Source organism: Pyxicephalus adspersus, chromosome 7, assembly GCF_032062135.1.
Source record: "Pyxicephalus adspersus chromosome 7, UCB_Pads_2.0, whole genome shotgun sequence".
NCBI lineage: Eukaryota > Metazoa > Chordata > Amphibia > Anura > Pyxicephalidae > Pyxicephalus > Pyxicephalus adspersus.
In genome coordinates, this window is record NC_092864.1 from 11,053,184 (window position 1) to 11,070,567 (window position 17,384).

Consider the following 17,384-nt stretch of genomic DNA (forward strand, 5'->3'; position numbering starts at 1 on the left):
TAGTCATATCACTAGCTGTCCCTCAAAGGAGATCACAATCTAATGTCCCTACCACAGTCATATGTCATTAATACATTCAAAGGTCAATTTTGGGAGGAAGCCAATTAACCTAACTGCATGTTTTTGGAATGTGGGAGAAAACTGGAAACCCACAAAAACCTGGGGGAGAACCTGCAAACTCCATGCAGATAGTGTCCTGGCCAAGATTTGAACCTAACCTAGTGCTGCAAAGGACAGAGTGCTAACCACTGAGCCACCATGCTGCCCAAGGAGATTGAGATATACACACACTATTGGTTGCTGTACACTGTAGTCTGTTTATATTGGCTTTGGTATGTGTGCCATGCTGAGCAAGAAGACTCTCGCCTTGATCATATATCACAGTGCTGAATGCCTCTTTCTAGTAAGTTTATTACAGGTATGAGTGATTCCCAGTCAATGAAATTCTCATGGACCACTAGGTGCACTTAATGACTTCATATGTCAAAGCATATTAAATATATCTTCAAACAACCATTCCATCTCTAGAACATGTCCCAGCATTATTTCTTATTTTTAGCTTTATATACTGGCTGTGGCACCATCACCAGGCTTGTAAAATCCTTGCAGGGTCATCTGCTGGGAGATCAGTCATTTTCGACATACCACTAACTGCATCTCCCAAGAGACATTTCACTTTACAATAAACGTGGGTTGGCTGTTGGTAGTAAAAGCAGCAAAATCTTTTTTGCTGGAACAGAAATCATGGAGAAGGGCAGGGAAATATGGGAAAAGCCGGAGTCTTTTACTCTGACAGCACTGCTTGGGAATTCCATGCAGCAGTGACAGTGTGTTGTAGGCCCAAACACAAAGTTAGGAGTTTACTGGGTTCCTAAGAGGTCAAGAGGTATTGTGTATGTATATATATATATATATACATACACACAGTTAGGTCCATAAATATTTGGACAGAGACAACTTTTTTTTTCTAATTTCGTTTCTGTACATTACCACAAAAATTTTAAATGAAACAACCCAGATGCAGTTGAACTGCAGACTTTCAGCTTTAATTCAGTGGGTTGAACAAAAAAGATTGCATTGCATGTGAGGAACTAAAGCCTTTTTTACACAATCACTTCATTTCAGGGGCTCAAAAGTAATTGGACAATTGACCCAAAGGCTATTTAATGGGCTGCTGTGGGCAATTCCTTTGTTATGCAGATAAAAGGCCAGGAGTCGATTTGAGGGGGGGTGTTTGTATGTGGAAGATTTTTCGGTGAACAGACAATTAGAAAAAAGTTGTCTCTGTCAAAATATTTATTCACCTAACTGTATAAATTTCCCCTGTCTTGCACTTTACCTAGATTTGAGAAGCTGCAGAGCTGTTATTGTTCCATTTTAGATGGAATGTGGTTAGTGTCGTGTGCTTTCTAGGACACATTGACTCATTGGTCCCAAACCTTATGGCGACCTTTGTCTTTAATGACACGCCTTCACACACGCTTTAAGTATTGTGGTTATATGTTGTTTTTTCAATTGCGCTGTGTCTATAAAGAAATATAATAATGTGTGTTTATTGAGCCAGTCTATTCTCTGTATAAGCTTGGATCCCAGTGTTTGTTATTTTAAGATCTTGTTTAACCAAACAGTCACTAGGCGGAAGTCCAACTTCAGAAGAAGAGAGAATAAAGAGTTTGTGTGTCTCTGATCTTTGGTATTTGTCTGCTTTATCTCAATATTACCTTGTCTCCTTTATTAGGGTTAACGCACCTCATTACTATGGACCTGCATCAAAAAGAAATTCAGGGATTTTTCAACATTCCTGTGGACAATCTCCGAGCATCTCCCTTCCTCTTACAGTACATCCAGGAAGAGGTACGCCTCAATAGCCAGAAGTGTTTTAAGCTGATCCCTTAAAACTCCCAAAACTGTTTAAATAGAACAATGCAAAAAAACATTGTAGGGAACGAGAAGAACTTATGCTGAGTTTTGATTAATTATTAAGCAAATCTGAAGGGTACAGAGTGGGTCAAAGGGGTGCTGAGTTTTTAATTGAAAAATCTAACCCTGCTGTAAGTTTCAACTGTGTCCCTTTTTTTTTTTTTTTTTGGAATGATAACTTTTTTTAAACATTTTTGTATGTTTTACAAATAGGAATATCCAAATTACGGGGAGAAAACATTGACATATGCATGAGTATAAACAATAGGTAGTCAACACCACAAAGGAGTTTCTTTGGTTGGCTTAAAAGGAACTATACAAAAAAAAAGAAAAGTATTACAATTGAACCCTACATTTAGGATAAGCAATCCAGGAAGACCAGTGGGCATTATTATTATTATTATTATTATTAATAATAATAATAATAAACAGGATTTATATAGCACCAACATATTACTCATAGGGTTTGCATATGACCGACAGATACAGACAGTGACACAGGAGGAGAGGACCCTGCCCTGAAGAGCTTACAAACTAGGTGGTGTGGGAAGTAACACACAATAGGAGGCGAGAGGCATGAAATTTAACCACCTGATCAGAATTGTAGGCAAACGTTTTTTGACATTGAGACATTTGATATTTTCATACGTCTCCAGTACCAGGCTATAGCCTGTCTTGTTGCACAAAGACAATGATTCGCTTATATATCACTGGGTATTTTTCAGTACCCGAATTTAGTAGGGCTAAAGAGGGTTTGGTTTAATTATTATTCCAGTCAGCTCAGCTAGAAGCCTAAAAATTTCCGACCAAATACATTTAATACTTCTACAGCTCCAAAATATGTGACTCAAGGGACCGATAGACCGATAGCCACATAATCACCAACAGTGTTGTGATACCACTGGGTTATATTTTGCCACAATATTTGGTGTCTTATACCATTGTAGTAGCAATTTGAGATATGATTCCAAACGTGTAGCATTTTATGGCGGATCGTATGGCTCGTGTCCATGTCTCTTCCGTATATGACACCTCCAATTCTCTTTCCCATTTCAAAATATGGGCTGCTTTAACAAACACTGATTTCTCAAAATACATATTTTTAGTTGAGGATGTTTAAAGTTGCAATAATGGCTGGGAACTCCATGTTAACGTAAGCATTCACCAAGATACAACATGCATGCCACCAAGGGCCCTGATATGACAGGAGCTGCAAGACCGTTTATTACTTTGTGTAAACTCTGGAGTGACCTGGAGCTTACACAGAGCTGTAACCTTTTTCCTGTAGGCAGGTGAACCAAAGAAAGGAAGAAAGGTAAAAATGTGAAGCTGTTGGGATGGACATTAAACTCCCTGCACGGGTAAACATAGGTTTACTTTTATCATTTATTCTGATAATGTCATAAATTTGAGAACGATGTTCTCTACTGGTTCTATATGAACCTACTTATGATCATTATGAATTCTCTCCATCCATCTCTCTAACATGTAATATAGCGTTCCACCTGAACTTCATTTACCAGAGATTGTAGAATCTTTGTGCAGGAAAGGCATCAATTAGGATGGTTGCTGGAGGTGTATGCTTGTAGTCCGGGGCAGGCAGAAGGGCGCCCTAAATTCACATAAAAAAAATAGGGTATGAAGAGGGGGCAGGATAGAAGGCTTTTGAGATGGCACTCAAATAGATTTCTTTAAAACTTACAACACTTTATTATAATAATGTAAAAATATCTAAACCAGAATGATAAAATATTCAGTTGTTAATAGATGCATATATACTTTCACAAGTACATCTTGTAAAGTCCTACACTGACAAACCACACAAAAGATGCTGAAAAGGCACCTGCGATCGGAAGGACAGGAGATATTTAGGGCAATAAAGCAACCAATAGGGGCGGAAGCTGTATCTGCGGGACATTGTTCTGAAGCCTTCTGAGCTGCTTCTGAAAATGCAATGTCTTGCTGACTTGAGTATTTTCTGAGTCTGCATCACATATTTATTAAGAGTAAATCCAGCATTGCCATGAGGAGCTGTATTTTTAGAAGGTGGGGTTAGTAAAGGCAGCCTTGAGTAAATTATTATTATTATTAAACTGTATTTATATATCGCCAACATATTATCCAGTGCTGTACATTAAATAGGGGTAGCAACTAGCAGACAGTGACACAGGAGGAGGAGAGCACCATGCCCCGAAGAGCTTACAATCTAAGGGGTGGTAGAAGTATCACACAATAGGAGGGGAGATATGGAATGGTGGGAAGTAGTGAGGGTTTAAGAGACAAAAGAAGATGGTAGGAGGTGAGTTTTAAGGGCTCTTTTACATATGCAGAAAGTAGGAGCAAGCCTGAAACAGCAGTGTTAAAGCCAGGCATTTATTTAGGCCGGGAGGGAAGAAATTGTAGGCCGGGTGGTTATTGAAAAGTGCTGGGTGGTGCACCCAGCTAAAAGGGTCTGGAGAGAACTGTGAAACAGTGTAATTCCAAAAATATGTAGCTCTTATTAAAACAATATCTAGTGATTCTCATATGTTTTTACTCAAGCACTTCTGTTATAAAGTGATAACTGTCTCCCAGCTGTGCTCCTTATAATATGCAGATTTTAGTAATGGAGATTTATTGATTTTAGGTCTGAGCTCGGCTACTTTAGAACCGAAGAGCTGTATTAATTAGTGGGATCACAGCCGTAACATCTGCATGCTATAGCACCATGGTTCCTGGCACCGCCTTAGCTCAGCACCTGCCTGTAATGTGACCTTCACTGTTATATCGGCCACTGGGGACGGTTGTACCAGGGCTTATCTGTATGTGCAAGGTCTGACAATGAGGTATTTTATGGAATACGAGAGAGGCGTACTACATATCGCTTGTGATTCTGTCCTTGGCTTGTTTTGTCTTCCTTTATTTTGCCCTACAGATAGGAAGGCATTAGGGCTACAGGACTGTTAACCAAATGAGGGCTGCTGACACAAACCTTCCAAGTCTATAAAGGGAAGATATTATAGCTCTATGTCATTATATTTATTATATTTTAAACCTTTTTGTAGGCTGGCCATATAGCTGGGCAATTTGGTTCATTTCCCATCAGTTTTCAGCTCCAAACTGGAGCCAAAAAAAATTGAATTTGGAAGTCCATCCATTGTTGCTGTATTTGCAAGTTTCTCTGTGTTTATGGGCTTGGATTTTGTGTCTGTGAGGCTTCTGAGTTCATTGACAGGTGCATTTGACCTGCATTGAACTCAATCTGACCTGCTTTAGGTGGATTTTGCATTCCTGTAGAATTAAAATAAACAAAAACGTGCTCTAAGAATGCCCAGCCATGCCTAACGCTTCTATTATAACACATCCAAATGATGGCTTCCCTGTCCTCTAATAAAGGTTGTAAAATAATGGAACATAATAAACTTTGACCCCTCATTATTAAAATGTTGTAGGAATAGTTTGGACACAGTCCTTTGCAGGCTATTTCACCCCGAAGTCAGGTGATATCACATCTTTATGGGGCGTGATTCTGCAACTTTTTTGTTTTCTGTTGGCGGAGCTCAGGGATGGAGGCGGTGCTGGAACCAGTGAACAAAGCATTGTATGTTTGAAGGGCCCCCGAGTCAGGACCATGCTGGTCGCTCTAAGAATTTGGCTATCAAGGTAGTCACATATAGGAGGTAAATGCCATAAGAGGATTATAGCCCGGTCTTATCACGGACTGGACTGTTCCTTTAACTGCTCATGGGTTAATGGGTTTCTATAGACTTAAAGCAGCCCTTGTGATTTCCATCGGGCCATATAAACATTTTATTCTTATCTGTACCTGTGACTTGCAAGCTACTGTTTCTCGCCATGCTTATTCCTGCTAGAATGGTTCCCGGGAATGTCACATGATCTGCGAGCTGCATAATTACAGAGCAGATATCGGAAGCCAGGCATCTTAAATGTTCTGCTTGGCACAATAAAGGCGGATCGCATTTCCCACTGAACAATGAGCGTGCATTTCATTAGCTGTAGGAGGTAGACCTGGCTGGGAAGGATCCAGTGTTCTGTGTAACATGTAGGTGAATAATGATACATTCTGGCATTGCCTCTTATTCTTTGTGTGAGCGGTGAATAAAAACATGGGTAATGCGGACTAGGCACAACCTCGCTTTTTTACAGTAGCTTCGTCTGTCTCTATATTGTATAGGGCATTAAGCAAGCAATGCTGAAATCTTCCAGGGGTAAAGTGATCAAACCGTCCTTTATCCAAGCGTCTGTGTTTATGCCAAACCAGGAACATTTATTCTGAGCAAACTTTCCTAACGTTTGGTTGACCAGGGTTCTCGTTAGTCATCCAGTCATTTCCCAGCAATGCACCTGAATAAAAGGATATATTTTTATATATATATATGAGAAGTCTTCAAACAAACCTGACAACTATGCTTCCTTTTAAAAAGCCCTGCTGAAGGGTTGACTCCAAAAGTTGCATTTATTACCTAGAAAATTTTTTTTTTTCTTTTTTAACATAGGTTGAAAAAAAAAAAGACATAAGTCCATCAAGTTCAACCACTAGGGAAATAAACATATCCCAGATATGAAACCCTATAGGACATAGTTGGTCCAGAAAAAAAAGAAGAAAACAAAATAACCCTGGTACAAAAAACATTCCAATTCCCTGAGGCAATCGGATGTTTCCAGGATCAATATCACTTTCAATATGTATTGCAGATGAAGGCTTAGCTTCAAAGTTTAATCATAAGGACACCAATTCTCTGGCCTTTGAGTAAAACTATGGTGGTAGATTCTACCTTTAGGTTGGTAATTTGGCTCAAACTGCCATTTAAATTGCTGTCTGGGCCCACCATTTGTAGATATACCCCTCTCTTTGTTGTGACCAAAACCTAAAATGATGGGAAATTCAACATTTGCCGTAATCACAAGAGGAGAGGGGATATCTTTCATAGGGAGCACCTTCCGTTTATGATCACTGTCCTTAAGGGCAATCCCTTGACTTTTTGTAGAGCTCCTGTCATTTCCTTTTGCATTTTGCAGAGAGGAAATGAAGGGAAATCCCTAGTTTGACGCAGACAGCAAGCTATCGGTAGTTTTAACCCTTCCCAGTTCTATCAAAAACAAAAAAACAGGCTCCAAAGGGCATCATTTTAATCATTCTTTTGCTTTTTCATAACCTACATATTTGTATCTGAGTTAAATGGTGCAATAACCTGTGGTATAAGATACAAGATCTGCATTTGTGTCACCTTAAACAAGAGCTCTGCACCCTTCAGACTTGCATAAAGTGGAACTAAACTAAAACTAAAAAAAATTACACTTGTCTTTAATAGTCCCCTCAATGGTGCGGATCCTTCCCGTGATCCAGTCCTGCTTCGTCCTGGCGCTGAGAAAGCGCTGGGCGCTTCCATCTTCTGTCTTCTCTTTCGGCTTCTTGTCTTCTTGATATCTCACCGGATGCGCCCTTGGTGTAAAAAATGCCCCTTCTGCGCATGCCTGAGATCTGGCATGTGCAGCCTCCCGGGATGCGTGGCCTAGGTATCCTGGGAGGTGCTGCACTCCCATTAAGGGTGTTGCCCTTGAAATAAAAAATAAACATTTTCACTTTATTTAGAAAGGGTTGTCTACGCTTCTATGTAAAGTAAAAATGTTGAGTTCAGGTCAGCTTTAATACAAAGTGAGTATTATAAAAGTCCTAAAAAGACTTTGATATTCATATTATTGTGTTTTTCAGATTCCTGACTACAGAAATGCAGTCATAGTAGCCAAATCTCCAGCATCAGCAAAACGGTAAGTAAATATGATATATATCTTATTTAAGATGTATCCTTTAGTAATGAGATTTATGCCCCTCCCTCCCTTCCTGATCATGACATTTAGAATCTCTCCAATGAGATTTAAAAATAGTACTTATATGGCTAAAACGAAAGCTGCTTGTGCTAAAATTTGCAAATTAAAATTATTATAAAATTAACAGTATATAGCGCCATCATATTATGCAGCGCTGTACGTTTAATAGGGGTTTCAAATGACAGATAGACACAGAGAGTGACACAGGAGTACGAGAGGACTCTGCCCTGAAGAGCTTACAATCTAAAAGGTGGGGAAGCGGCATAAAATAAATTAATGTAAATTGTGCCTAAAATGTTAATGGCTTGCCCAGAATCCTAATGGGAATATGTGTGCTAGCATAATATGGCTAAGGCGCTTTGCCTTTACCTAATCAGGGAGTGCTGCTAGTATTGAAAGCAGCATATTACTTTAAACACCAGCTTTGGTTTGCCCCGAAACTAAGGGGGTAACTTTGCTATATGAACAGCCTATAGTAAGCTAGTAAATCAACCCCTAAACTTTCTTTATGAAAGTGTCACCTATGTCCTACATTGGACTGAGTGGCTTCTGCATTTTCTTTGCTAATCCCAGGTCTAGACCTGTTTTTTGGCTCTGGAGATATCCAGCAACTAGCTAAGTGTGGATGGAAAAGCTGGATTGGTTGGTAGAAAACTGACAATTTTCTGTTTAGTATCCAGACTTTTTTTTTGTATTTTCAGTTACATTTTACAAGACAAATCACTCTGTGAAATTGTTTTCCTCCTGCAATTGCTGAAAATTCTCTGCTGTAAGAAGTGCCCATCATTGGCCTTTTCTCTCTGGCAGAGCCCAGTCTTTCGCTGAGCGGTTACGGCTAGGGATCGCGGTCATTCACGGAGAAGCTCAGGACGCAGAATCCGATCAGGTGGATGGGCGACATTCCCCGCCAGCCGTCAAAAGCGTTGCTGCCATTCACCCGTCGTTGGAAATACCCTGTAAGAGTCTCACTGTCTGCTTTTGGTACAGGCACAATCTTACATGGAGCAGAAATTGATGCAGCATATATCCCATTGCCTTGATTGGTGTTTTTCATGTGACACCTTCTCTCCTTCCTGCTCCTCCAAGTTATATAATGTTTACATGATCCTCATGTCCCATGGCTTTACTCATGTGTACAAGTGCATGGGCATTGCTCATGTGATCTCTGCTGAAGGGTAGCAATGGTTTCTTCATCAAAGGTTTGAAGACTTGCCGCTTTCCCAGGGTAAAGGGGACAGGATAGCAGAGAGGCAGCTTATATAAAATTGGTCTAATTTCAAAGTAAAAAAGATATTTATTGTCAGAAAGATATTTCTGAAAGACTGAAATATTAAATTGCCTGGTTGGTATTCAGATCTTCTGCCCTGGGTTGCCAAAAAAAAGGACACAAATCGGGAAATTTGAAGAGGCATTGACAGCCCTTATCTGCATACTTGTTCAAGGTCATAGATTTATTAATTTAATAATTATATATTTATTATTGAAGCAAAAAGACAACCTTTGCTTTGCCCAAATTAGCAGGTTCTCTTTAATCCCCCCTCTTGGCGCATAACCTTTCTTCCACTCCCTGTCTTTCTGTGCAGCTCCTAGGAGTAAAAAAAAAAAAAACCTGGTTCTCTCCTGATATTTAATAAGTAGCATGGGACTCAATCTTCTATTTCTGTTGCATTGATTGTCCCATCCCTGGTATAAAGGGGCTGGGCAGGGAGTTCTCCTTTTGTAAGCTGCAACTATAATCCATATCTTACCCAAGGCTCTTTCATTGACTTCTATTGGTGGAATAGAAAGGCAAGGGATCTAAAATCTAGAAAAAAAGAATGTTCTACTGGAAGAAGGTCATGAAAGGATCTCTGTCATGTGAAACCAATACAGGCTGCCATTGCTGACTTCTCATATAAGGTTGCTGATTCCTAAGCTTCAATGCTATTTGGCCTAGAATAAATATGGAGATCAGGATTTCTGACACTGATTTCTAGCACACTTAGAAGTTTTCAAGCCAAACACAAGCAGAAAATTAGTTTTTTTCTAAGGCTAACAATGGCAGCCCCATGCTTTTTCTCATAACAGAGAAGACCTGTTCATCTATTTTATTATTTGAGTTATCTAGAAACATTTTGTTTTTGTTTAAGCAAATAACCTGAAAAACATGAAACCTGTCAGGAACGGGAACCATTTAAGGTACTGCTGGTATCGAAATGGCCATATGCCAGGTGGAAACACCTCATCAGTTCATAAGGTTATCAACTTACTGGTTTGTTTATTAGCTTTTCTTGTTTGAATAGGAATGCAGTGCAAAGTAACAACTTGTTATATTTACTGTTTTCATCTATTTTATTTTGTAAATTGGCATGTTTATCCTCCTCTTCATAATCCTAGCTGTCTGGCTGCCTAGTAATTTTCCAAGCACTCATTCACACAAGTTTCAGCTGACTCAAATAGTTTTACCTTGTGGCTCGACACATGGACCCTATGAAAACTGCCTCATTTTAAATGAGCAGTTATCCGGTTCCAGGAGCCTTCTATGATATGTCCAGTGACTGTTCACATTTAATTTAACACAAAGCAATAGAAATGCAAGCAACGTACTTGTTCAGGAGGGGCAGTGCCTATGTTCATAAAAGTGTTGCAAGTAGGTCAGGTTTGCAGGTAAGTTGATTATTTCCCTTAAGTAGAGGCAATTTATGAAAATAAATTACTTTCTAACATGGACAGGTATGCAAGTCGAAGTTGCCGTTTGTGCCTGTTCAGCAATTCAAGGTACTTAAACCACTGATCAGGATGACTCTTCAAAGATGTCAGCATTGATACCCTGCACATAATATAGGTTTCCATTAACTCCTTCTTATATGATATTGCTTACAAACAAGCCAGCACCACCAATCCGCTGAACTGCCATGCACACAGAAATGAACTTAGAAAAGAAGACTTTGTTTTCTTTCCCCTTGTTTACCTACAGGTGCAAAACACTTAGTACTTCCATTATGGGGGAGCATGTGACTTCTTCCAATGCGACAATGGTCTGGTCCAGCACCACCACTCCTTTTAGGTCCTAAAACCAGCTAGGAGACTGCTACAGATATTTTACACCCTGTTAAGTAAGAACTGGCCAGGCACTGTACATGGCAGTCATGAAAGTGTTAATGCTTGGCTGTGTCTGATTATTAGCTGTTCTGATGGTGCAAGGTTTGCTTCATGAAACCCCCAAAACATTTGAAATTTACCCTGACATTTCTAAAATTTTAAGGCCTGTTGCGGCGTTGATGGAATATATTAAAAGCTCTGTTAGCAACTCATCTGAGATCCACTTTTTTTTTTGCTGGGATGTTTGGTTTTGTCCTGGCATGTCTTGTTTGCTGGAACATTGTACGTATTTCCATTACCGGCCCGTCCAATCTGCGGACAGCTTTACACTACGTGCACCTACTGCTCCTCCAATCAGTAAGCAAACTGTAAGATACGGGCTCTCCTTATCTACACGTCCTGGCACCCTGACCTGCAATAATTTGTGTTTTACACTGTAATTTGCCAAAGAGCGGGATAGCGAGGTCTGGCACTGAAATGTCCTTTGGAAATGTCAATCGGGGAAAATACACAATTGGCAGATGCAGTGTTATCTGTGGAAGCTTTTTCTGTGTTGGAGAGATTCAGTCAGCAGGATGGTTATGGGAACAGTTGTGCGAATGTAAAGTTGGTTTTGTTTTCTTTTATATGTATTTTTTTTCTTTATTATATGTATCATTTGCACCCAGCAGGTGGCAACCTCTAAGTAAAGGCAACAGATGTTTCCAGGCTCATTCAACAGCTGCTACTGTAAAATAAATTGAAGTGGCGAGGGAGAAAATAAACTGCACAGCTTTACAATAACTTGCAGGGGAGAGTAGCTTCTCGCTATCTCTATGCTGGAAAGTACGGGGTATTTACTTAAGAGTGACCTTGTTAATTTCCCAAGCATGGAGAAAGGTACAGATTTGAGCTAATATTTTCTAGGCTTGCCTTAAGGCTGATTAGCATGAGCACCGGAGGGATTTAAGTCAGCAGCTCGGCTTCCTCTCCTAGCAATGACTCCAGTCCGACCTCCTGCTCTGTATTTACATTACAGATCATTACTGCTTAGTCCGCAATGGCAACCTGCCAGCTGCTATTTCCTAGCTTGTTCAGAATAAATTTTGATTTGTGTTTGTACACCACCCCTAGTTATTTACTATTAGGAGCCAGCAGCAAGATGTTGCCTCCAGTGGCCATGATAACTTCCATTGAAGAAGCAATAACCAGACCCCTCCAAATCATTTATATGAATAAGCTGTAAATAAGGTTGCATGGCTGTCAAAGTACTGCTAGCAATGGGAAGCAGGGTACTTAGCTGCTGGGAGGAGCGAGCGGGCTACGTTTTGCTGCATTGAGGATCTAGCAGTGTGCGCTGAAGTCACTGTAAAGAAGGGAGAGCAGCACAATACTAAGATCTGAGTTACAGCTTGGATGAGGAGCAGGGGGAGCTGAGCTACTGGGAGAAGGATTTGAATTGCTTTTGCTGTAAATTTTAAAGATGGTTTGCTCCAAAGTGCTTGCAGCTACAGGGGTCAGTGGGGGTTTATAGTAAAGCTCATTTAAAACTTCAGTGTACAAAGCCAAACTACTTTAAGCTAGACTGGAGCCTCCTGGTTTACTCCTCAATATGCAGGGTTTTCTCGGCTCTGTTATTTTATGCACATATTGTCTTTAGATTTTACAAATTATAAACAAAAAAACAAAACTATTTTTCCTATGATTTAATCCTTATTCTTGTGCAGAAAACGTCTGCTGCAAGGTTGGGATTTTACACATTGGCTGCTACATCACTAGTGCATTGCAAAGACATAGTAGTGATGACGCCACAGCAGAGACATGGTGACAGCGGGCAAGTGCAAGTTTTCTTAGTGACTTGCTATCATGATACTGTGATTGGTTCAGAAATGTCAGCCAATCAGAAAGACAAATTTTAATAAATTTGCTGTAAATGCAACAAAAATACAATTTACTTTAACAGGACTTTCCAGGCACAAATATTCTAACACATCAATTTTTTAAAAAATACCAATTTAGTTTTTATTTGTATTTTAACATGTAATTTGTTTCAATCAGTATAAATTACATATTCAAACTATTGTATTAGCAATCGGTTGGATCTCAACTCAGACGTTCCCCTTGTGTTTCCATAAAGAGCTTAAAAAATAAAAATAAATCTGGACTAGTTTTGCTGTGAATCAGCACCTTTTTTTTCCCCACTCCTTTCATTGCAAATCTCCTTCGGAGTCTCCTCAGTTGGTTCTGACCCATTTAAAGCTGACTTGTCATTTTGGAAAAGGAAAGGTTTCAGCAGCAGCTCTGTATATTTTTTCTGGCAGCGCCCGTCTGGTTTATTCACCCTGCTGGCATCTGTCTCCAGCAGATTAACCCTGTCACTAGGGGTCAGCGTGTAAGACTGGGAACTGACTTTGTGTTTTCATTACTTTAGTTATATTTCTGGAGGTCGCTTACTTTTTTCTCCTTTTCTGCAGACAACCAAGAGCAGAATGCAGCCCACGTTCACTTCCTCCCAGAATGCACTGGAGGGGTCCAGAAACTTGCAGACTTGTCATGATTTCCCAATCACAATGTGTTACTTAATTTAGGACCTGTGATTGGATGGGCCAGTAAAATACAAAAAGCTTTTATTACTTGAAATGTGATATGGTGTGATATGGTGCGATATGGTATGTTTAATATCTTTACTTAGAAGTATAATCTGACAGGTTATGGTTAGGTGAGCCAAAATGACCCAAAAAGCCTCTGCTAAACCAGAGCAACAAACAGCAAAGCTTTCTAGAAATAGAACTACATGTCTCCTTCTGTCACAAATCCTCATTATTATCCCTCATTTTAAAATAAGAAGAGCCATGTAGATTATTTTTATATGCCCCTATGGGCAACTTACATCCTAAACTATTGGTATTGCAGCCACTATCCTAAAATGAGGAATAATGCCCTTAGATTTTGTATTTGTGATGTACTGAAATTTGTAAATTCTTTCTTTATATGAATAATTGCAGACTTTTATCAGCTTTTATGATATGAACACTTACTGGAAAGGTTTTTAATTTTTTTTTCTGGCTTCCCCCATTTTTATTATTTTTCATTTCTTTCTTTGTAAAATGAAAATAAACCCTTGTTACTCGACTGTCCCCATTTCCTCGCAGAGCACCACCATCTACTTTCCTGGCACGACTATCCTGGCAAGTAAAGCAGAAGCTGCACATGCGCAGCTCAACATTTTTGCCAGAAACCAGAGCAATCAGGCAGGTAGGAAGGATTCAGTATTCTCCCCAGAAATGTTTTAAGCTGGGTTGGAAGAAGCTGTAGGCCAGGGTTGGCAAACTCCGGCCTTTAGGCCTAGCCGTTGGTTCGTTCCGGCCTAACGCCCCCTGGTCGAACCGGCCTAATGCCTGTGGGCGTTAGGAACTACCGGAGCTCCGGAGCCGCCTCCCTGCTGTTGCTCCTCTATTTACTGCAGCTGTGGGTAATACTTCCACCGGCCCGGTAAATAGGGAAGGCTCCCTGAAGGGAAATCCCTCTCCTCTTCGCAATGCATATGGAGGAGAGGGATTTCACTTCAGAGACTTTCCCTGATGGTGGGCGGAGCCATTAGGGCGGGACTCAGTCCGGCCTACTGTGCTCCCGCCCATCCCTGAAATGACCTAGTGGCCATAAAAGTTTGCCGACCCCTGCTGTAGGCAGATGGAGTCTCCTGTATTATGACCCAACTTTTCAGTAACCACCCAAAAACAGCCGTGTGGTTACTGAAAAGTGCTGGGTGGTGTGCCTTGCTAAAAGGGGCTGGGGACAACATTGGGATTATTTTTGCAATAATGATGTAATCTTGTATTCTTAAAAATGGCACCCAAAGTCTGCATTTACTTGCATTTTTCTGATGCCTTTGGGCCGGACAAATGATGTTCTGGATCCTCTGCGTCAATACACTGAATGTGCACATCTGCCATGTTTAGGGGTTGGACTACGACCCCTTTCACCCATCCTTACAGGGTGACAATGAGGGCTATTTGTCTCTGAAAATTGAGGTCATCCTGTGGTGAAGGGGAGATACTGCAAGGGACAGCTGATAGATGGATTAAAGAAAAAGAATATAGATTTAGGAAAAAAAATAATCAGGTTAGGATTTCAGTGGATCATTTTTATATTCATTTACATAAATGCAATAAAAAAGAAAAAGAAAATCTTAGTATTAAGCGTAGTTTCTATAGAATGTTGCTATTACATACAATTTCTCTATAACACAGATTTATTAAGCAGAATTGCTGATTTCTAAGAACTTCAATAAATCTGAAGCATTTGGCATAGAAACAAATCGATTTTTGTTTGATTTAAAATCTGCAGCAGTATCACGGTGGGCTACAGATTATTTGCCTGTGGCAATTTCGAAGGTTTGGTAATAATCACCTTGTTAGCCAGTCAGTGAGATCAAAAGCAGAAGGATCAAGTTCATGATACTCATAACAGATTGGAAAGATTTGGTTCCAAATGAGGATTAGCATCAGCCTGCAGCTTGGCTTTCCTTGGATGAGGAATGGGAGGGGATTCCGTGTAACTTGTAGAACCTGACTACAGGCTGTGATTGAGCTCTTGTGCAGCATTTGAAGCACGGCTGCCTTGCAAAATTTCTCCGGGGAGAGGGGTTACCAGAGTGAAAATGCGATTATGTGTAATGCAGATCCATCTCTGAACACCAAAGCTTTTACGTTTTTAAAGCATATCGTGTTCATTGCTCTTTATAGCTGACTTGTGCCGGGGGGAGGCTGCATCCAGCAAACTGTAGCGCATATGTTCACCATAACTATCATTTTATTACCCCAAACAATGATCATTTCAGCAAAGAGCCGTCATTATAACTGCAGCTGAACTGAGCATAGCAATTGTTGTAATCAAATGCCTTCACAGATGAGCAGTGCCCAGACATTCCATCTTTTTACTGACAAAATGCAAAATGAAAGGCATCAGAATTGGCCATACCGTCCTCCTGAATGTCTGTGCATAGACACACCTCATGGATATTATTAATAAACAGGATTTATATAGCGCCAACATATTTTGCAGTGGTGTACATTAAAGAGGGGGGTTGCAAATGACAGACCGATACAGACAGTGACACAGGAGGAGGAGAGGACGCTGCCCCAAAGAGCTTACAATCTAGGAGGTGGGGGGGAGTATCGTACAATAGGATGGGAGATTAGGAGTGGTGGGAAGTAGCAAGGGTTTTAGTTGCCTACCTGTCTTCTTCTGAAAAATGTGTTTTGAGTGCTTTTTTAAATAAGCGGAAAGTAGGAGCAAGCTGAATAGAACGTGGAGTGAGGGTTTAGGAGACAGAAGAAGATGGGTTATGGTTATGTTGCTGTTCTTCATTTCTCTCCACCTCATTTTTTTCATTCAGAGTTTTGGGATTTACTTTAGTAGGGATAGCAATTATATCTGTGGTCCACCTCTTAGAAAGTTTGTGGATACCTGACTATCATATGGGTGGGAACTTTTTGGACATCCCATTTCAATTAGGTTTGAATTCACATACGGCTGATTTTGATCTTTTGCCCCCATTCTGCCAAGCAAACGGCAAACCGAACTGAGAGGAACTTTGAGCAACAGCCAGCACAGAAAGGCATCACTGATATACCTGCAGGGTTGGTGATTCAAAGACAGGGACTCTTTAGGCATTCCAGTAATGTATTACCGCAAGCTATGTCGGATCTTTGCATGTTATGTATAATTTATCATGTGTCTGATCTGACAGAGAACAAGGAAGCCTGCAGCATGTCTCCTGTGACAGCGGTATGTCTACTTCCTGAGATCTGCATTATGCTTGGCAGCTCGGTAACGTTCTGTAGCCTGCAGGTGGCCCGTGACACCTCTCACATCCGTAAACTCTTGCGCGAGATGAAGACCAATATTTAAACAACAGGGTGCAGTTCATTCCATCCCTAAAATAATATCTCTCATTTAACGGGAAAGTCTGGAACATTGGACTGTTCATTCTTGACACTTATACTCGCTGGCGGGAGCCAGAACCATTAATCATTTTTATGTCTGTTCATAATCTCTACGGGGACATCACAAAGCGAGATTTTGTGTAAAGCAGAGAAAAAGAAGAGAGGGATGAAATACATGTCATAGGGACCAATCGGGGGACCAAAAGGGAAAGAATTTTTTAATTAGCTTTATAATGAAGAAACCAAAAAGTAAAATATAGGAAAATTAAACTTCAGCTTTGAAATTATGTTCTCCTTTTTCTTTTTTTTTTTTCAGTGATGTTCCCTAAAGAGAAACCCCCCATTACAGTTGTTGGTGATGTTGGTGGAAGAATAGCCATTATAGTGGTAAGTACAGCAGAAAAAGTTGTACATGGGATGGGGGAAAGGGGGGGGGCATGTCTTAAGTTTCCAGCCAGGGCCTTGCCATTTATTGTTTCCCATATATAATGAATAATGTGTTGTATTAGAATCTAATTTAGTCTTGCACCTTAGTGCCATTGCACTTGTAAAGAAGTTGGGTTGGGGAAAGGTTTGGTTTCCTTGGGGTGCACCTGCCATTGCACTTGTACAGAAGTTGTGGAAGGG

At 40.3% G+C, this 17,384-nt stretch overlaps 1 protein-coding gene across 1 annotated transcript in view; it reads left to right on the forward strand.

Annotated features, from left to right (window-relative positions):
- PRPSAP2 (phosphoribosyl pyrophosphate synthetase associated protein 2) overlaps positions 1-17,384 on the forward strand; it is a 45,266-nt gene that overhangs the window by 24,131 nt on the left and 3,751 nt on the right. The window contains exons 7-10 of the mRNA XM_072417456.1: positions 1,739-1,854; positions 7,634-7,689; positions 8,557-8,705; positions 17,074-17,144. Coding sequence (XP_072273557.1) covers positions 1,739-1,854; positions 7,634-7,689; positions 8,557-8,705; positions 17,074-17,144 — 392 coding nt within the window. The remainder of the gene's footprint in view (positions 1-1,738; positions 1,855-7,633; positions 7,690-8,556; positions 8,706-17,073; positions 17,145-17,384) is intronic.